The sequence below is a fragment of the Pinus tabuliformis genome, chromosome 2_1 (genome assembly GCF_031772625.1).
Source record: "Pinus tabuliformis cultivar Carrire ecotype Pingquan chromosome 2_1, CPIR1, whole genome shotgun sequence".
NCBI classification, from domain to species: Eukaryota; Viridiplantae; Streptophyta; class Pinopsida; order Pinales; family Pinaceae; genus Pinus; species Pinus tabuliformis.
This window is the reverse complement of record NC_142299.1, coordinates 326,191,037-326,213,673: the sequence shown is the minus strand read 5'-3', so window position 1 is coordinate 326,213,673 and position 22,637 is coordinate 326,191,037. Positions and strand designations below refer to the sequence as shown.

Below are 22,637 nucleotides of genomic sequence, written 5' to 3'. Positions count from 1 at the left end.
GAGTGCCCCCACATCATTTAGAAACCCATGCACGTACCAACCCCCGGTTGGCATTGAATTGTCAAACCTTAAGGGGGTAATCACCACTTATATCATACACAGCATGATCTCAACTCTTGGAGCACCGACCAGTATAATAAAGAAAAATCAAGAAGAGGAAAAAGGCAAATGAAAGAGGGTGGAAAAACAAACGCTGAGGTAACTCATGTATCCATGATTGCTCCCTTCTACATCTAGATTCTATACACCTAAGTATGTGGACATCCCTCATCATTAACACCCTTGAAACCATGGCATTTGGCCTTGAAAACCCTGCGTCCTTATTCCACCTCATCATTATTCACACGACCCCGACCCCAATCACTTGAAGCATGTACCTTGGACCTATCTTTCCCTTTTAGGGTTGTGAACAACTAATAGGTTTGTTTATTAGGCACTCCTACCTAGGGAGGTCACACTATTACATGCTAAAGGCCCCAAATTTGGAAGGGAAGCCCACTATGAAGTCTCATTTGTGCCTTGGATTAACAAGTTTGGTTCACTTGGATGCACTAATGAATTATTGTCCCTGATGGTGAGGAGATTCATTGGATCATATATGAAATTGGAAGGTGGTTTCATCATGGGTTGGACAACTTAACTGGGACCCAAGCTCACCAGAGGATCATATTCACATTTGTAGGGGATGCGTTGAGCCATGGCACTCCATCATGTGTATTAGCATCATTCCATGTCATGGGCACCTACAATAGCTTGCTCACTTGCCCACATTATTTGCGAGATGATGCACTTGGACCAGCATGACCCAGTCAGCTTAGCATGATCAGGGCGGTTGATCCAAGGCCTAGAGGAGGTTTATCTCATCCTTGAGACATGGGAGGGAAGGCACCATTATCAGGGCCCTCATTTGGAGCATTGTACAGGGTTATTTTTCATTTGGAGACCCATGAGACCAACAGATGTGCCCCAAGCCCACTTGGGGAACCACATGATGACTTGTATTGAGATTAAGGGGTCATCCCTATGTTGCCACGAAACATGGGTTCAGGGACAGGTACGAGGATGGGTGCAGGGATGGTTGTGTCACTTTTTGAAATAGGGTACGTGGGTCCATCGAGGGAATATTATAATTTTATATATTATATATTTTATAAATTATAATATATGCATACGTAAATTATAATCCTTTTAAAATACACATACATTTCGTTATTAAGTTGGAACACAATGTTGTTAAGGTCTATAATAAAGTTTATGACAAGGACAACATATTCATGATAGAAAAGATGGTTTAATTCCTATCAGTCGAAGATGGACGACATATTTATGATAGAAAAGATGGTTTAATTCCCAATTCTTGTAGTTGATCCTGGATTTTAGATATCCTCATAAAGTATGAGGCTATTCCATCTTCCTTAGACATCTTTAGCTTGTCGAATTCCTGTCTTAATGAGATGACTTCTCCAGCAGTGCTTACGAAATACAACTCTACCAATTTGTCATAGATTTCTTTTGAAGTTTTGAATTTAGATGCATATGGGATGAGGGGATCCTTGATATATTCTATGAGAATCCTTTGAGCCCTGACTTCCCCTTTCATATACTTTGCAAGTTCTTGAGCATCTTCTTCTCCTGGTTTGTTGATAGTTCCTTTGACATAACCCATGACCTCATTTTCAATGAGATTTAGATCTGTCATTTTCTACCATGCAAGATAGTTTGAAGCCCCAACCAATTTGTTGCTCTCCTTGCAAAAAGACATTTTGACAGATTCTGATAAGGTCATATACTTACGTGATAGGATGCTCCTTTCTCCTTACTTCCTCCTTGATGTTGATGATGATATAGAGAATAGAAAATTTCTCTTTGTTGAAGATAGTTTTCTTCAATAATGATCCTTGATCTCACAGAGAGGGAGATCCCTTTTGATGGTGAAGTCATGTTGATGAAGATCAGTGACGACTTCTTATTTCAACAAGAGAGAGTCTTGATGACACTGTCTTTTGATCTAGCTTCCTTTGGATGAATAGTCTTTTAACTTGATTCATAGATCTCTTCAACGCTTCTTGTCTTGATGATGATCCCAATACTTCTTTGTAGACTTCCTTGATCTAGGGTTATGATGGTTCCTGTTATCACTCCAGTAAACTCTCCTAGGTTGTAGCTCGAAGATGCCTGGTAACATATAATCTTCAATATTGTTCTCTGAACTATTGGAATAAATGATGGTTTGGATCAAGTTAGATAACCATTTCAGCTCTATTCTCACTCAAGACATGCATGAACACTCTCACCAATACAAGGCTTTAGACCACTAATGCTCAATAATATATAGATTCAATGGATAGATGGAGAATACTGACTGTACCAACAGATTGCATACATAAACATAAATGAATGGCTAGCTATAGGCAACAAAAGAGAATACTAACTGTACCGGCAGATGCATATATGACCACATATGAATGGCTAGCTACAGGAAGTAAAGAAGCTTGCAAATCTAATTCATCAAAGCAAAGATAAGATGACAGTTATCTAGCCTTAGACACAAAAGAAAACATGAACAAACTATTCAAGTGCAAGCATAGAACAGCAAAGAGAATGGACATTGAACATATAATAGCAAAAGAAGCTTATATTGCTAGAATGAAGATGAGAAGTTTGAAGGAATAGAAGAGGAACAATCTCCAGAAGTTGAACCTCTATTACATCTTACTCTCAGCTATTTATAGCCAGTTTACAATGCTCCTGAGCTCTAAGAGGCTCGGAGTCTTTATCTGTCTTATCTGCATTGTTAACTGATTTGATATCCTCTAGGCAAGCATGGGATCGGAGTTTTCTGCTTCTGACAGCAGAGTAACCACTTTCAGATATTTTTGGTAGCTTGTTGCACTGTCTGGGAGTTCTCCCATGCCAGAGATGCCCCACAATCATCCTGTTTGTTCTGGCTGTGTTATGCTGTGGTTCCATGATCGTTTCTGGTTGATTTGGCAGTGTTGCGTTGTCTATGCTCCTTGATCACTTCTGTTGCGGGCTAGCTACGCGTGTTGTGGCTCCATGACTGCTTTGTCGTTGATTCGGCCTCTGCTCTGTGGTGGAATGGCTCTTTGGGCCTATGAAATCCCTTTAAAACGTGGATAGTGACTGCTTTCTGCTATGAACAGAAAACACAACAATTCTGAGAATTCCCGCCCCTCTTTGTCCTTTTCGAACTTCAAAAAGTCCGTAAACATGATTGATTCCTTTATCGAGTCCGCCCTTTGGGTCGCTGTCGCATATCGCAGCTAGCCGATTCCCTCACTTCCCTTTGTATTTGAACATTCGTGAAAAACGCTGGAAAACATGAAAAATTTCCTTTGGCAGACTTCAATATCTATATATATATATTTCACTTCCTGGACCCTTTCGGGTCCGAGCTTCATCGCTATCATCGCTCCAAGGCTTCCTTCGTATTTCGTTTAAACAATGAAAATACACAAAACTATTAAAAAATGGGTTTTGGCGGATTTGAAAGATTATAAAATCTCATTCCCGAAACCCATCAAGTCCAGGTCTTATCGCATCGCGCATATGTACATGTAAACGCTGCGCCCCTTGGTCTTCCCGATTGCGATCTGCCGATGCGATGTGGGTCATCGATCTGCGCGCGTGATCGATGGTGCACGTTGAATCGGTGATCGCTATCGCTCATTCCACACAACCTACGCCGATGCGACCCGCCGATAGCGATCACCGATCGACGGTGTCCAGCTTCGATTGCCACTGCTTGGGACCGCCGATTTGCGATTCGCCGCTTAGATTTGGGTCGTTGATCGGCCAGATCTGACGACAGCTGTGCATTCTTGAGTTTTAAGCCTGTGCTAAGGGTTTTTTCATGATTTTGAAGTAATTTAGCCTCCCGATAGTGTATTTTTTCCCTTCCAAGGGCTCTCGGCATGTGATGGTTTTGCTCTTTGGATGATCTTAGTGAAGATTTTGAAGATTTTAAGAGCAATTTGGATCCATTGCATGATTTTAAGCAAACTTTGGAAACTTTGGGAGTGTTTTGGATCCATTTTTTGGCCAAATGCCAACAAAGCTAACAGTTCCTTTGACTTCAAGATGATCTTCGCTTCGATGCCTTCCTTGAGATTTGATCCTTGAGTGTCCCTTGATTAGATGCCCTTCCTTGTCTTAGTCACCTTAGCTATGATTCCATGTTCCATGTTGAGAAATCTAGGGCAAAGATATTAAGTTATTTCTCTTTAATTAGTAACTATTTGTGAGAGCTTTTTACCTCTTTAGATTAGGATCTTCCTTTACTTGGGTTATTAGTGTTCTTCTTCATCAAACAACTACCAATGCATAAACATAAATAGATAAGAGACAAGGAATGTAGGCTATCAGCCAGGGCCAAAACCTCTCAATCTCTGAGAGGAAAACCCACACAAATTCTTCTTATAGAGATTCCAATTGGCAAATACCAATACCACGACCCTCGACCTATTTTCCACTACAAGACCAAGACACAAGTTCTCTTGACAGTGAACCTTTTGCTCCTTTCCTCTTCTTGATTCGTCTTCCACTTCGACCTTCTTAGCACCGAGACACCATCAACACCAAGATCTTACTATGGTAGTACTGAGATCTTCTTCACTGTGCTAGCACAGAGATCCTTTCGATGTAGTAGCACAAAAATCCTCTAGCTATAGTAGCACTAAAATCCTCTCACTGTAGTAGCTCTGAACCCTTATCACTATGATAGCACCAAACTTATTTGTTGTGGAGGCACCGAGATATAGCACTGAAACATTTATTGTGATATATCACCGAAGTTTTGCCTTCTTGATCTTCACTATAATCTGCTTTCTATCTCAGAAAATTATGCAGAGAATATCCCTGTGATCTATTCGAACTTCACTCTGAAATTATCCGAAATTCTTTTTGCAATAAGGTCGAGTTTTTGTACCCTTATCCGAGCTCTTTCACTGAATTTTGTCTATGCAATTGTCATCCGAATTTCAGAGGTGATCGAACTGCTTGACTGTGGAATAGGACAAGTTGCCTATTTATAGTAGTTTGTCCATGCATATTAGCTGACATGACCATATGAAGAGTTGTGTCTCCAATTTAGGTGAGTCGACATGAGTTCTACATTTCATCTTGAAGCCGACTTGAAGGATAACTTGTGCTTGTCTTGGAGGGCTACTTGACAATCCTATTGACTGATATCCATTTGTAACATGCCCAAGGGTTCTTCATACATGACATTGACTCTCTTTGACTTTTATGGCTAGATGACAAATCCTAAGGGCTCACAATAGCAGCCATCTAAAAAATAAAATTCCTTGCTCATGAAACCCATGAGGCAAGCATTACAATAATAATTTTATTTTTCTACTTTACATCATTTACATAAAAATCACAATAACATATCATTGTCAAGACCGAACCTTAGTTACACTTTTTAACAGTTTCTCCATCCATTTCTGTTTTTCTGTAGATAATGTCTTTTGTTGTGACAAGAAATGAAGATTCTTGTGATCTGTACGAATTGAGAATTTGCTTCACAAGAGGTACTGACACCATTTATTCAATGCATGTACGATGGCAAGAATTTCTTTATGATATGTAGACTTCAAGCTTTCCCTTTTGTTGAGCTTTCGATTTTCAAAAGCTATTGGGTGGTTGTTCTGCATTAATACTGCTCCAATTCCGAACCCTAAAGCATCACATTCTACCACAAAGGGCTTCGAAAAAATTGTGGTCGCTAGTACTGGAGTAGATGACTTTACTTCTTTTAATGTCTCAAAACACTCTTCTTCTTTGTTATCCCATCAAAAGGCATTTTTCTTCAACAAGCTTGATAGGGGGCAATCAAGTGTGCATAGTTTTTGATATATCTTCTATAATATCTTGTTAATCCCATAAGCCCTCTTAAGGTCGATATATTTTTTGGTTTTGGCCACTCTTTGATTGCCTTGATTTTACTAGGGTCTACCTTGACTCCTTCCTTGGATATGACGTGACCGAGGTATTCAACTTCCTTTTCATCAAGCGTACACTTCGATAATTTTGCATAGAACCGACTCTTTTCTAGTAAGGAAAGTAATTACTCTAGGTGCTTGAGGTGCTCCTTCCAGGGTTTGTTGTAGATAAGGATATCATGAAAGAAAACTAATACAAACTTTTGTACGTATGGATTAAAAAACCCATTCATAATTGCTTAGAATGTAGCTAGGGAATTTGTTAATCTGAATGGCATCACCTTGAATTCATAATGTCTTGCATGAGTTTTGAACGCAGTCTTCTCGACATCTTCTAGCCTTACTCGGATCTAATAATACCCTGACTTCATATATAAAAAGCACTTTGCGCGAAGTTCATCTAACAACTCATCTATGAACGCAATGGGAGATTTGTTTTTTATAGTTATTTTGTTTAACCCCTGATAATCTATACCTTGTCTAAAAGACCCATCCTTCTTTCGAACCACTGGAGTTGCTTACGTGTTTCTACTTTTTGTAATAACTCTAGATTTTAGCAAATCTTGAATTAGCCTCTCTATCTTTGCTTTGTGATGATGAGGATAGTGGTATGGTTTGATATTAATGAGCATTGCATCTGGTTTAACTTCTACAATGTGTTCTATCTTCCTTTCTGATGGTAACTTCATATGCAATTCTTGAAATACGTAGTTATACCTCTAGACTAGGGTTGTTGTGGTAGAACTACATTTGTAGTTAATAATTGTGTTTTTTGACATTATGTGATATATACTAGTGCTCCTTTTCAAATAAGTTTTTTCATTTTTTGTGCAAATACAATTTGGGTAAGAGGTGGTTGGAATCCGAACAATTTATATCTTCTACCAACCCATTTGAACTTTATGAATTTCTTCTGATGATTTGTGGAGTACATCCCCAATGTTTGTAGCCATTGTGTTCCCAAAACAACGTTTATCCCTCCCAGGGGTATTGTGTAAAATCTAGACTCCAATTCATAATTCGTTAATTATAATTTAGCCTTGTCACATTTTCCAACTCCATATATTCTTTTATTGTCTGCCACCATGATTCTTATGTCAGTTGTTGGGTACACATATAGGTTTAGTTTCCTTGCAACATTTACATCTATAAAATTATGAGTGTTTCCTATGTCTACTAGCACAGTGAGGTTTTCCTTTTTTATATGTCCTCTTGATTTCAGCGTTTGTGGTTGCACTATTCTTGTGACTACAGCAAGAGAAATCCTAGGATGGCTTCTTCTGGTTTTGTGCTTGGGGCTTTAATTTCCTCGCTAGTCTCTTCATCTGAAATAGTGCAAGCTAAGTCTTCATCCTATTCTGCTTCACAGTTGTAGAGTTTTTATCTGTTGCATTTATGTCTTGGTACATATTTGTCTCCACATTTCCAAGATTTGTCTTCCTTCTTCTTCTCTGGATTTGGGTAGTGGTTACCATCTTCTCGTAATTGGGGTGGTATATACTTATTAGATACATCTGAATATTTTTCCTTGATTTTCCTTTTGAATTTTTACTTGATTTCTTGGAACTTGTCAACAATGTCTTAATGAATCTATTTTTTTTTTCAATAATCTTTGTCGCATATCTAGAATCTTCAATAGCCTTAGGTTCCATAGTTTAATCTTTGCATAGATATAGTCCACGTATAGACATTTTAAGTAGCTGCTCTTCAGTGACTCTACTTTTTCATATCACCAATACTTCCCATTCACGGGTATAATCACTTATAGTCCCCTTCCGATTGAGATGTATAAATTTGTTGTACACATAGTCATCCTCTTAATCATGACACCTTTTTGATAATGTTGTTGTGAACCCTTCCAAATGAAAAGAACGAATGTCACTTTTTCGTCCACTAGAGGAACTAGTCGTAAGCTTCTCCTTCTAAGGTGTTGGAAGCGGTCATTATCTTTTCTCTTTCACCTAATAGGGGATTTGCTTCAAAAAAATTATTGATCTTTTTGACCCAAATAATTGCACCTCTATGATCCTTACCATCATATTTTGGTAATCCATTCTTAATTTTTTGATAGTTCTTGTCTGGAATTGTAGTGTGATATTGACTGCCTAAAAAGTATATCTCAGGATGTTCTTGATGGTCATGTTCACTTGCATTTTGCGGCCTAGCTATTGGCCATTGATAGGGAAAATATTGTATCGTTAATGTGTCCATCTTCTCCATTAGTTGATTAATCTATTCGCTATTGTCATTAAGCCTTTTGGTGGTTTCATCAATTTTTTTGTCTCTTTGTAGTATTTGGTCCATCTTCTCCATCAAATTTTTTTGTCCTTCTGTTAAATCTATTTGCGACTTTTCCAAACTACTGAGACAATATCACATGTTATCGACTTCGTCTCTATAACGACTTATGTTGGCTTGCAACTCGTTGTTGTTCACTATTTTGGTCTTATTCTTCTTGGCAGAACCCACTACTTTTTTTTTAAATTATTATCTAAATATATATAAAAAGCTAATAATGATACTAATAATAATAATAATAGAATCATTAATTATTATACTAATAATTGAACTATATATAAAAATAAATATACAATTAGATATCACTGTGGAAAAAGTCCCGAAAAAATCGGGATTTATTCCTCAAAATACGATTTTTTGGGCTAAACGATTATATCAACCGATTTTTTGGCGATTTTTTCATAAACGAAAAAATCGCGATATTATCGAATTAATCCCGATTTAATCGAGAGTCGATTGAAAAAATCGCCTTGCATTATGAACGCGTGGATAAAAACCCGGAAATCATTCATTTTGGTTCATTTTCATTTTTCACTGTCTGTTTTGGTTGTTCCGCGCTATGGAGAATCAAGGGTTTCAAACTTTCAAGTTTTCAGTTTGCATTTGCCGCAAGCCTCAAGGTATGCTCATTTCTCAGACTTCAGTGACCAGTCTTCAAAGTTCAGATTTAGAAATCCGTTACCTGTAGGGCCTAGGCTGTTAAAAGTTACGTATTATGTAAACAATAATATCATTATGATTAATATATAATATATATTTAATATTACATATGGCTATGCGCATTGTGGGCAGCAGAAAACCATTATCCAAATTCCAAATTTGTTATAAACTTATATGACATATGTATTGTCACTTTCGATAACTTCTAATTCAGCAAGACATAATGCTCATGAGACATAACAATGAGCAAATCTATGCATAGTTGAATCGTGGAAGATTGAATCATAATAATGATGTGAAATCTGAACAATTTTTATTATACCATATGTTCTGTTAATATAAGATATGGCAGCCAATCTTAGGTTATCGTATGGATATGGAATATATTATATGAGTACAGGGAACCAACTGTAAATTAACAGTAGGGCAATGTTTCTAAATTCTGTCACCACTCACCAGCAAGTGGATACCGATACATACTTCCAATAATGCCTTTTACAGCAAATATTGTGACCTTTAAAACGTATTCATTGAGATAATAATAATATCAGTGAATTGGTAATTATCATAAAAATAATCATTGCACTCACATATACTGTTATAAATAATAAATATTATTTATTTTTATATATTTCCAAGCCCAGTCATATGACTCATATCCTATTCAAAATCTTCTAAAAAGCTACCGTATCCATGTCTGTCCCTGTATCTGTAATAAAAAGTTAAAAACAGTATAGCTGTTAACATATAATAATAAATATTAAATATATATGGCTTAAGTGTTCACTGTTCGGTGGGTCTAAAAATTTAAAAAATTTAAAATTAGAATTACTGTGAATTTGTAATTTAAATTTTAAATTTACTAATTTGTTTCTAAATTCTGAGTGCAATACAAATTAATAATTATATTTTGCTTATTTGAATTTGTTTCAATTTTTTTTGTGCCCAGGTTTAAACTTTAAATTCAAGCTCAAAGTTTAAAACAAAATGCCGAGGATTTTGGTTTCTATGTGGGAGTTTGGTGAGCCTGATGCTACACCCGAAACTGGGGGGGTCAATAGAATGTATTTGACTTGCAAGTTGTGTGGCAAGCATATGTCAGGAGGCATCAATAGATTAAAGTTCCATTTGGGGCAAATTCCGGGGCAAAATGTTGAACTTTGCAAAAACACAACTCCAGAAATCATCCGACGGGCCATTCAATCATTGATGGATAAAGAGGAGGGAAAAGACACCAGGGCAGCAATAACAAAACAACTTGTATGGGGCTCAAGAGTGGGGGGAACTGAGAGTGGCAATGCTTCTACAGCAGCATCACCTTCCTCACCCATGGGTACTCATCCTTCTATCTCATCTTTTTTTGTTCCTAGAACAACAACTAGTTCACAACTTGGGATCAAATCATCAATGAAGAAAAAGGAAAAGGCAGAAGCTGACAAGTTGGTCAGTAGGTGTCTTCTATGGAGTGATGTTCCTTTCAACATTGCCAAGACAAACCCATTCTACCAGCCTATGTTTGATGTTGTTGTTGTCGTTGGCCCGGGGTACAAAGTCCCCACCTTTGCAGAATTGAGAGGGCCTCTCCTTCAAGATGAAAAGACTGAGTGCACTACTAGATTGGTAGAGTTTAGGGCATCATGGGAGCACGCTAGATGCACAGTCATGTCAGATGGTTGGACTGACCAGAAGGGTAGGAGTCCCAGGGTTGCAGGAATCGCCCCCCCCCCCCGCCGGATCCAAACCCAGAATCGCGGTTCGGAGCGAAGCGTCCCGGAATCCTTGCTGGAAGCGCGATTCTCATTTTCAGGTGGCGCGGATCCGGGAAATAATGGCGATTCCTGGCAAATGGTGTTGCGGCCGCCCGGAACCGCGGATCGGAGGACGGTTCGGGCACGGGGTGGCGCCACGCTTCCGGCCCGGAACCGCACGCCACCCGCACGCCACCCAGGCGCAACCTGGACGCAACCCCGCACAGCGCATTTTAACTTTTTTTTTTTTTAAATTTGTTTTAAAATGTAACTTAACTAGCACTTAACTAGCATGAGGGGGTGGGTTAGGTGAGTTTAAGGTGAGTTTAGGGTGACTTTAGAAAAGAATAAAGCCCCCATTCTCTTCTCATTTGCTCACTTTGAGTTTATGAGAGTTGGAGAAGAGAAGAGAGGAGAGGAGAAGAGAAGAGAGGAAAGGAGAGGAGAAGAGAGGAGAGCTTGGAGGAGTGAAGAAGGAGGAGCTAGGAGAAGGAGGAGGAGCTTGGAGCAAGAGCTTGGAGGACTTCATCTACAAGAGCTAAAGAGGTAAGTTCAAACCCCAAACTCCCTTGTTTTTTTGAAAAAAAAATTGTATTTTTCTCCTCCCTCTCCTACTCTTTCCCATTGTTTCTACTTGCTCCTTTATTTACAGGTTGTCCACCACCTATATCCATATTCCAAGATGGTGTTCTTTTGGCTTCTATGTATCATTCCACTCTTGGTTTTAATGATGGCAAGGGTGAGGAATAGAGGGGAAGAGGAAGGGGATGAACTTGGTCCTAATAGTAGTGACCCAATGTATGATGAGGAGGAAGGGTTTGAAGAGGAAGGGGATGAACTTGAAGAGGACACTGAAGCACAAGATGGGAAAGGTACATCAAATCCCTTGTGGAACTATGTGACCAAACTTGAAGGGGGAAAGGGTGGTGGATCTTACAAATGGATGTGCCCTCATGATTGTCATGGAGGAAAACCATATACGGGTTCATATACCCGTCTGAGGAGGCATTTTTGTGGGGTGCTAGAGAGTGATGAAAAAAAGGGTTCTGTGGGGGTAGCCATTTGCCCAAAAATTTCAAGTGAACAAAGACAAAAATACATCAAAATAGAGATGGCTGCACAACAAAAAAACAAGAAACAAAAAACTCATTCAGAATCAAGTGCAACCTCTAAATTTGGTAGTTGCCCATCTCCTTATGGTACTTCTGCAACCTCTGGAGGTAGAAAAACAATAGCGGATTTCCTTAATGTTACTGGGAGGGATGATGTGGATGGAAAGGTAGTCCGTTTTCTTTGTGCTTGCGGTGTACCATTCAATGTGCTTCGCTCTCCCTATTGGCATGACATGGTAAAGGCCATCAATGAAGCCCCAAAAGGATACAAGGCCCCCAACTATGAGAAAGCTAGAACAGTGTTATTAGAAAGAGAAAAAGCTAAGGTTCAAAGAGCTTTGACACGTTTTACACATGAGTGGGTGGATTATGGGGTATCCATTGTATCAGATGGGTGGACAAATATTAGAAACCAACATTTGATAAATGTTCTTGGTGTTTCTTCTAAGGGTGCAGTATTTATTGCATGTCATGACTCCTCCTCCATCAGTGCAACTGCACAAAACATTGCAGATCTCCTATTGAAATCAATCAAAGATGTTGGTCCGAATAATGTGGTTCAAGTGATCACAGATAATGCAGCAAATTGTAAGGCAGCAGGAAAAATTATTGAGCGTACTCATCCACACATCTTTTGGTCTGGGTGCCTGGTTCACACATTGAACCTTTTGATGCATGATATTGTGAAACACAAAGAATGTGGGTGGATTGCTGAGGTTTACAGGAAAGGGAAGCAGCTCATTAAATTCATCACAGGGCATACAAGGGTAAACTACTTCTATGGCACTTACTCCAAGTTGCAATTGCTTAAAATTGCAAAGACAAGATTTGCTAGTTATTACCTCACCTTTAGGCGGCTAGTGAAGGTGAGACAAGCTTTAACTAATCTGGTGTGTGCTGAAACATGGGATGAAATTAACCAGTGTACAGATGGTGCTACTGCTAATGTAGTCAAGGACACTGTTCTTGACACTTACTTTTGGTCACAGGTTAAATATGTTTTGCAATTCACCAAACCAATTTATTACATGATCAAGTTTGCAGATTCAGATCGACCAGTAATTGGGGAGGTGTATGAGCAAATGGATAGCATGTTGGGGCAGATTAAAGACATTGTTGAGCCTAGAGATACCACCTTGTACAATTATATTCGTGAAGAGGTGGAAAAGCGATGGGATATGCTAAATGTTCCATTGCATGCATTAGCATATGTTTTGACACCTAGGTACTATCATCCATCATGGCTTTCAAAACCAGCACCTGGGGGGGGAAGCAGGAAAAAACCACACCAAGATAAAGAGGTTCACGAAAAATATATGGCTGCATTGAGTAGATTAATCCCTGATAATGAGGAGGCTGCATTGGTACGGAGACAGGTGAGCAACTATACGCTCAACACTGGTCCATTTGGGAGCATGCATTCAATTGAAGATCGAGAGCATTTTTCTGCTCTTGAGTGGTGGAACATGCATGGAGGGCCTACTCCACTTCTACAGAGTTTGGCATTGCGGGTGCTATCACAGGTGGTAAACACTTCTTCTGCAGAGAGGTGTTGGAGCTCTTATTCTTTCATCCACAGTGTTAAAAGGAACAGGTTGAGTTTAGACCGGGCAGAGAGCTTGGTTTATGTTCATTACAACTTGCGATTGTTGTCCCATTACTGTGAAGATGCAAAGTCTAATAAAGACTTGGTGACTTGGGACAAGCATCCAGAGGAGCCCAATTTGGAGGATGGAGTGTTGCAACTAGAGCAATTAGAGGATGCTCTCATGGTATGTCCATTGTGGTATGAATTTTCCAATTTTCCCTTATAAAGCATTTCTCTAATTCATGTTTTTAATTTTTTTGTTAACTAGTGTTTTTTTTTTTTTGCATGAATTTTTTGAGCGATTCTAGGATGATGATGACCGTGTTGATATGCCACCACCCCCACCCCCATATGGTCCTAGGTTCCATGGTTCAACACCAACAGCAGGGGGTTCTTCTTCATCAGTTCCAGTGCCACGACTTACACAGGGACCATCTTCTTCATTGCCACCACGTGGAGGCACGCCATCACGTTCTATTCGTGGTGGAAGGAGGAGAGATTAGTAGATATATTCACAATCTACTTCTTTTTGTCATAGTCTATAGATTACTCATTAGACTTGTAGACTTGTGAATTTGAATTTTGAACCTTTTTGGCTTGGCGGTGACCAAGTGACATATTTTGTAAACATTATTATTTGAATTTTGGACATGACAAATGTTGACAGTTGCTCACTTGCTAGATAAATCATAATATGCTCTATGTTTTATGTTTTATAATATGCTTAAAAATTTGATGTATGTTTGTAATAGCTAGAATATAGATGATTGTTGTACATACTAGTAACTACAATGGAATCATGGATGCCATATCTATCTTGATTTATGCAAAAATATGCATGTTTTCATGTCTTCTACAATTAATTTGGTATTTGGGATGTTTGTTTTGAGTATAAATGCAAAAAAATATATAAAAATATATATATATATAGCAGACGCTTCCGCGGACGCTTCGCTCCCTAGATTTTTGGAAAATGACGCTTCAGCGCTTCGCGCTTCCGCTTCGCTCCCGCTTCGTGCAACATTGGGTAGGACCCTTCTTAACTTCTTGGTTAGTTGTCCCAAGGGGACAATGTTTATGAAATCTGTTGATGCATCTGCACACATTAAAGATACACGTACATTATGTGAGTTGTTGGACATCTTTATTTAGGAAGTAGGCCCAAGCAATGTTGTCCAAGTCATAACGGACAACGCTGCAAATTATGTTGCAGCTGACAAGATGCTTATGGAGAGGTATCCTAACTTGTTTTGGACACCTTATGCTGCTCATTGCATTGACTTGATGTTAGAGGATATACGTAAGATTCCTAGTGTGAGGGATATTGTTGAATCATCCAAGAGCATAACAAAATTTATATATAATCATTCATCTGTGCTTAGCTTGATGAGAAGATTCACCAACAACAAAGAGTTGGTGCGGCCTGACATTACACGAATTGCCACTACTTTTATATCTCTTCAGTCTCTGTTGAATTCTATGTGGGAGGTGAAGAGCATGTTTCTCTCAGCGGATTGGCGTTCTTTATCTATTAGCCGCAAACTGGAGGGAGAGGGCATATGCAGACTAGTTTCATATGACCAGAGCTTTTGGGCAAGAGTAGAGGAGGTGTGTGCCATTTCAAAACCTTTGGTAAAGGTTCTTCGATTGGTTGATGGAGACAAGCCCGCAATGGGCTACTTGTATGAGGCCATGGATAGGGCCAAAGAAGTCATCCGTGCTTATTATGCAGATAAGGGAGACGAAGGGTTAGAGAAACAACAGGTCATATGGAGAGTGATTGATCAGCGATGGAACAATACCCTCCATCGCCCCATTCATGATGCAGGTGTCTACCTCAACCCTGCATTTTCTTATGCTTGTGGTTTCAGATTTGATGCCGAGGTGATGGATGGATTCTTCACTTGTGTCGAGAGGATGGTGTCATCTGAGGAAGAATGTGAGGAGATTTCTAAAGAAATGGAGGTCTATAGGATGGGAAGTGGCACATTTGGTTTTAACATGGCTATTAAGAATAGGACGACCAAAATGCCAGGTAAGCTTCAGTTTGTTTCAAACTTTCAAGTTTAGAATTTCAATTTTTTTTTTTTATGTTTCTCATTTTTCTTTTAACTTGTAGATGCTTGGTGGACAAGCTATGGTGCCAGAGTACCCCATCTCCAAAAGCTTGCCATTCGAGTGCTCAGCCAAACATGCAGTTCCTCTGGGTGTGAGCGCAACTGGAGTGTATTTGACAAAATACACTCCAAAAAGCGCAACAGGTAAAAACTAAAAAGATTTCAAATTAAATTTTTTGAATTCGTTTGATTAATTTTAATATTTAAATTTTCTAAGTACTAATTTACAATCTATGACCCTAATACAGATTGGAGTCCAAACGCCTCAATGACATGGTCTACGTCTACTACAATCTTCGATTGTGGGCGAGACAGCTTCAGAAACCTACTGATGTGGAAGCCATCTCATTGGACAATATTGATACCACCGCTTCATGGAGAGTCGAGACTGAGAGGCCAATCTTGGACTCGATCCCGGATTGGTTTGGTGTGGATCTAGAGGATGTAGCAGTTGCAGAGGAGGGAGAGCCAGAGATAGAGGAGGAGGAGGCGAAGCAACATCAGGGTCACGAGGCAGTAGCAGAGCTGGATGAGGATGTTGAGGAGGAGGTGACACCATCTAGGATGGGCAGCAGCAGCAGCATAGCACAGAGGCCACCTCTTCCATCCGCTTCTAGAGGACGATTGAGTCCATTTGATTTTGTATCCCCAGGGGCAGGGTCTTTTTCCTCTCGAGGAAAAGGCAAATCCATTCCCTATTCCCGTAAAAGGGAAAGAGGATCTCAGTGACTGATTAGTGATTACTTGATGACTTTTAGATGACTCATGATGTACATTTATTATATTTTTTGTTGATATTTTGACTGTTGAGAGTTGAGACTCAGACAGGACTCAAAATTCAGGAGTTGATTCACTATTTTGATATGTGATGTAGCACTAGACTTCATATACATATTATATATTAGCTTTCTTTACATGTTTATGTGGAAATGCATTTATTTGATGTTGTGGATACTCTAGATGTTAAAAAAAATATAAAAAAATGAATAATTTTGTGTTTTTTTAATTTTGCCGACTTTTTCGAAAAACTCTTGACTTTGCCGAGTTTTTCAACTTTTGGACCCTTGCCGAATTAATCCCGACTTCGACTTTTTCCACATTGAATTATATAGCTATTAGTTATATAATTATTAGCTAATTATAGAATTACAAAACTATATAATGAATTTACTAATTTATATAATTATATAATGAACTTATATAATTATATAGTTACAAATGACACTAAAAACGACGGTCATACGGCATGTCGATCGGGAAGGAGACGAAAGATGAGGTGCTTGTCAGCAAGAAAAAAAATAAAGCAGTCTGGCAGCTGGGGAACAGTTTGACAGCAAGCGAAACAATGAACACCACGCAAGGAAAGACGTGGACGGAAATCAAGGGAAAAAGCACGGAACAAAGGGGATCTAGCAAACAGAACACAGTGTGGACGGACAATGGCTTGGGCAACTACATGTAGCAGCCGCAGAGACGGTGGGAGGTAATTCGGACAAACTGGATAACAGCGAACATGGAACAGTAATGAAATTATGCAGATTGTCCATCGATTTGGACAGAGGATTAAACTGCTCTTAAACCAATACAGAAGAAAATCGATTTGCAAAAATATATATGTATTTTATTTATTATTGAATGAATGAATTGATGACACAATCTCTCAAAACGGTGTGCCTAAATAAGCATTGACTGGTCACAAGAGCCTTTTGAATGTGCATGAATCTTAATTTCAGTAATTAATGTTTTTACTAATGTTTTCATTAATTACCATTTAATTATTATTTATCATTTAATTATTATTTATTTTTTATTTATTATCACATTCATAACAGTCAAACTTCAGATACTTTGCTCCTTTATCTAATCACACATGCGGCTATCTTGTGTAGAAGATGTTGTGATGAGTGGTGGGTCGAAATGATGTTGACTTGTGTATTTATACTTGTCAAGTGGGTTTGACCAAGGGTCACACCCATTCAAGGCAGGGCTGACTTGTCAACTTGGAGCCTACACGAACCCCAAAAATTAAACTTTAATTTTATTTTTCATAATTTTCCTTAGCCGATTTAGGAGGGCCTCTTAGCAGGAATACCTCCCGATGCTACACAAAAAATCAACACAATCTTGGTAGGATTTATCTTCAACTCTCCTCCACCTATCACATGTCCTAAATACACCAATGACTATTGTGCAAACTCACACTAGAGATTTGCCAACTCTTGAGATTTGCCAATAGTTGGTGCTTCTTCAATGTATCTAGCACCTGCATCAAATGTGAGATGTGCTCCTCCAAGGTAGCATTGTATACCAGAGTATCATCCAAATAAACAATAACAAATGAATCTATAAAAGGGCGTAACATATCCTTCACTAATCCCACTTCTCGACAATGACTTTAATATAATACAATTCCATTTTTTATCCAAATCAGAAATTTCCAATTTTTAAAACCCTCAAGCAACTGTTTATTAAATTTACATTCAATTAGGAAATGAGCAAACAATTCAGATCATAATATGTATATATTATTCTAAAGCTTCTTGTGCAATATAGTATCAGTTACAAGACACACGCTTGTTTACAAATTCAGTTCACTGGCACAATCAGACAAAGAGTTTACCAACACAGTGAGAAAACGCATCAATATCCGTAGTTTATTGCAATTTTCTGTATCCAAATAATCCTGCATAGCCAAAATAACTTCTGTAAGAATAAACCCTCCAAGACAAGGTAAAATTCATCAGAAAAAAAAAGAAAACTAGAAAACATCACAAACATAGTCAATGTGAAGAACAAAATAGTGCAGAACATAATTCAAACAATTATTAAAATTGCATCTGAGAAATATTGAATTAATTCTAGCAATTTGCATGTGCAGTTATAGGCATAAAAAGTATTCAAGGTGAAACAAAAAAGTATATAGCCATAAGCTAACATAAGGGAACTACACAACTTGAAAAACTTCACACCAAAAGTCAACATGCTTTAACTTCATAGCAAATTTCAACAGACAAATTTCTAACCAGTGTAAACCTTATTAGACAGGACTGAATTTAACTTCAAATATTCCACACAAAAAAAAGTCACTAATAAATTACAGATCTATGAAAAAACAGCATGAAATTCAACAAAAAATGAATGTATGTGAGTATATATCACGGAGATTTGCACATGTCTCCATACATCAGACAACTTTTTAATAAATGGAGAATTTTCCTAGTTGACGGTTACATAGTATATATGTAGTCAACTTATGTTTCTTTTGTTACAACCAGGGAAAACGTTGGCTGAGCCTTCTAGAAACAAAAAAGAAATATCTTTGGCAAATGTCAGGCATTATAACCAAAACTTTGGAAAATGTGAATCTTTTCCCTTGAAAATCCATGAACTTGGTAATAATATGAAGAATGTAGATAAGATAAATTTATTAATGTCCATTACAATGTTGCACGAAGCGGGGACAAAGTGGGGACATTTTTTGGAAGCAGATCCTCGGAAGCGTCATTTCTCAAAAATCTAGGAAGCAAAGCGTCTCGGAAGTGTCTACTATATATATTTAAATTATTTTGCATTTATATTCAAAAAAAAATTCCAAAATACCAAACTAGTTGTAATAGACATGAAAACATGCATATTTTTACATAAATCAAGATAGATATGATATCCATTGTACATCAATGATTAATTATTCCAGCGTCAACCATCTAGATTCATCAACGATCTAGAATCTAGATTCCTCTTCTCATGTCTAGTCTTTCCCTCTACTTCGATTCTCTAGGGATATCAATCACATTGCCCAATTTTGAACAAATGGCCTTGTCGCACAGAATGTCTAGGCACTGCGACAATGGTTCAAATCAGGGGTTGTCTCCCCGATCACCAATCTCTCCATTTAAGTTGTCTCCTTACAACAGGCTAAGGGGGATAGACCCTACCGAAATGGAATGAAGGAGAACTAGTTGGGAACCAACTAGTTCAGGAGACACAGTGAAGCGGCCAAGTACTTGATTTAGATTTAGCAAGACTTATAGGATTTCATTAGATTTAACGATTGATACCAATGCCTTATGGAGTCAACAATCTTGCTAGGAAATTTTGGACCAAGTAATTGATTAGCAATCGCTGCTTCAATGAATAAATATCTTATATGAAATGCAGATCCTAAAACTAATGTGAGATGTAGGAAACTTGGTTAATTTTAGTTAAATGCCTATCTAATTTTTAACCCTTCGATCCTTTCTATATTGAGCCTGATTTCGTAGTAATTGGCAGAGAGAAGATAAGGTGAAACACACTAAGGTGTGATTAATAATACCTCTCCTGAAAATCTAACATACCCAGTGCCTCCGACACTGCATAGAGCTGTGGCTCTGACAACTGTAAGACCACCGTTTTAAGTACTATTAAAAGCAAATTTCTCAAGCAAAGATGGATGGGTACCTATCTCTTTATTGACCAAGCTTATGCTTGGAAGAAAATTTTAATTATGCAGAACTAACTTAATATGCAAATGCACGACATGATGAGATAAAGTTAGATTCGAGAATTAGAAGCGTTTATGCCACAATTTATCAAAGCCCTTAATCACCAAAATGAAATGTTCATTTTACTAGAGAAAGATTGAAAGATAAACTTCTTAGCAATATCACAACTAAACCACAAGCTTACTTCAAATCTTTTTAATACAATAATAGCTCAAAGAGAACAAAAAGCTTCTTCACAATTTAATATCAGATGCTCAAAAAATACTCAGTTTAGGAGACAAAAGATATGCAATTTATCACAATTCCATGACAAACTACTTTAATAATTACTCAAAATATTCACAAGAAATATGCAATAAATATCCAATAAATCAAGTAATTAAACCACGCTTAGAATTAATTCAACGACAAACAATCTTGATAGATGTCAAGCATAAGAGAGTGCTCAAAACCTTAGGATGCAAAATACTCTAGCAATTAAATTTCGAAAATTTAAATACCATGAAATTCAAATGCTATCCAATTCAAATAATTTCATAATAAAAAGGATTTTTCTCAAGTGACCCAATACAGATAAAAAATTAATAATAATAATAAATAAAAATTATTGCTGTCCTATAGTCAAACTTTAGAGATGATTTAAAAAAATATTCAAATCTGTTTTAACTATAGAGAAGTTTAAAATTTTTAAACTCCACAAAATTTTTCCCTTTAAAATTTTGAAGCCACAAACCCCTAACATAAAAACCCGAAGCAGGAACTTTAGATTAAAAAATATAATTATTTGTTTGGAAAATTTAATGTGCTAAGTTTTATGAAACAAATTTTAAGTGGAAAATGATTAATTAAGTTTTTTAATGTGACAAATGTACAGAAACAAAAACAAAAACAAAACAAAAAACAAAAAACAAAACAAAAAAAAAGACTTAATGAATTAAAAATTTTAATGGGCCAAAGGCCACATAAAAAAATTTATTTTTAATGTGAAAGCACAAATATTTCTTCTAACTTAATTCTTTAGAAACATTAAACTCACATTAAAAAATGGAAATGGAAATTTTTTAAAATTTTTGTTTTTATCTCAAACAAAATCAAAATGTCATAAAAACAAATCAAAACAAAAAGGAAAAGCAAAAATTAAACATGAAATTCGACTTCTAAAAATGAAATCAAAGTCACAAAGAGTGAAAACAAAAAAAAACAAAATCAAACTTCTAAAGGTTTCTTAAAAAAAAAACAAATGAAAAAAAAATGTGAAAAAGCAAACTAAAAAAATCAAATTATATTATTTTGGAACCTAAACCCTAAGGAAAAATAAAACATAGGATAAAATAAAATAAATGAAAGAGGGAAACGAATGTTTGGCTTGCAGGTTCGACGACGGCAAAGGACGAAGCTTCGAGATTGAGGAGAGATGCGAGTCTGAGCAATGATGATGAGGAGGAGAACGAGCGACAACAGCGAGGGGAAGGGATGAAGGAGACGTGGACAGGAGCGTTTGCAGGCTCGAGGAGAAGGGAGGAAAGGGAGATCCACATGCAGGTACAGAGGGGATACGAAGAGGAGGGCAACACGCAAAACAAGGAGCTACGTGAGGGAGAACAACAACTAGGGCCATAGACAGAGAAAGACACAAAGAAAGAGGGAGTTGCAGGGAAATAAGGGACTTAGAATAGAAGAGCCAAGAGCTGCAAGGAGAAAAAGAAAACACATAGAAAAATAAGTCGAAATTTTTGTAGAGAAGTGACAAATCGCGGCAAACAGCAAGAAGAAAAACGCAGATGGAGAGGGCTGCAACTTTTTGAAAGGTTTCAGGGCAGTGGACAGTAGCCTAAGAACTTTAAAATAAAATCTAGAAATTTATATTTTAAAATGATATATTCCTACTTCAAATTTCCTCTTAAAACTCATGAAATCCCCGATCTAAATTTTGAAACCCTCGGACTGTAAATAACTTTGAATAATGTCCTGCAAAATGGTATTGAGACCAGATCTTACCTTCCACAGTCTAGATCTGACTTCAAATAAAACTTGTCCCTATGATTTGCACCTACAAAAATGAAAACAAAAACACCCAAAACCGAAATATAAAACAAAATGAATAAAAACCCCAAAACTCATGTTAGAAAGTTTTAAATCAAAATAAAAATTATAGATCTATGCATAAAGATTGTAGATCTATCATATCTGAAGAGTATGAGTCCATCTCCACTCCTAGATTCAATGATCTAAGGCTCTCAATAGCCATAGCTATCAATTTTTCCACAAATATTTAACAAAAAAGAAAAAGCTTAAAATTTTTAGAGAGGTACTACCCCAAAAACACCTTGCAGAATAAATAAATATAAAAAAAAAATAAAATTTAAAATTTAAAAAAAAAAATATCGTTAGATAAATCTTGGAGCTTATATGAGGTAGGCTTTTCAAAACATATATGCTGAGTGAGAGTTGGTTGGTCCAACCAAGGACTATCCCCAAACACTCAACAAAACACTTGAGAGATCTCCTGCAAACACTAGATCAACCATCAAACCAAGTAGAGAAATAGAACAACAATGAAATTTTGAAGAAATAGAGATACCTACTACTTCGATCAAAATTAAAAATGTTATCTGAGATCCAACAAACCGAGTAAAATACTTGTATTCAAATTAGTCTAAGAGA

At 37.3% G+C, this 22,637-nt stretch overlaps 1 protein-coding gene across 2 annotated transcripts in view; it reads right to left on the bottom strand.

The window, feature by feature from the left end:
• Positions 1-22,637, bottom strand: part of ABH1 (ARM repeat superfamily protein) — a 375,899-nt gene that overhangs the window by 209,490 nt on the left and 143,772 nt on the right. For both annotated transcript variants that reach the window (XM_089402626.1, XM_089402625.1), the window contains one exon: positions 18,110-18,172. In XM_089402626.1, coding sequence (XP_089258752.1) covers positions 18,110-18,172 — 63 coding nt within the window. The remainder of the gene's footprint in view (positions 1-18,109; positions 18,173-22,637) is intronic.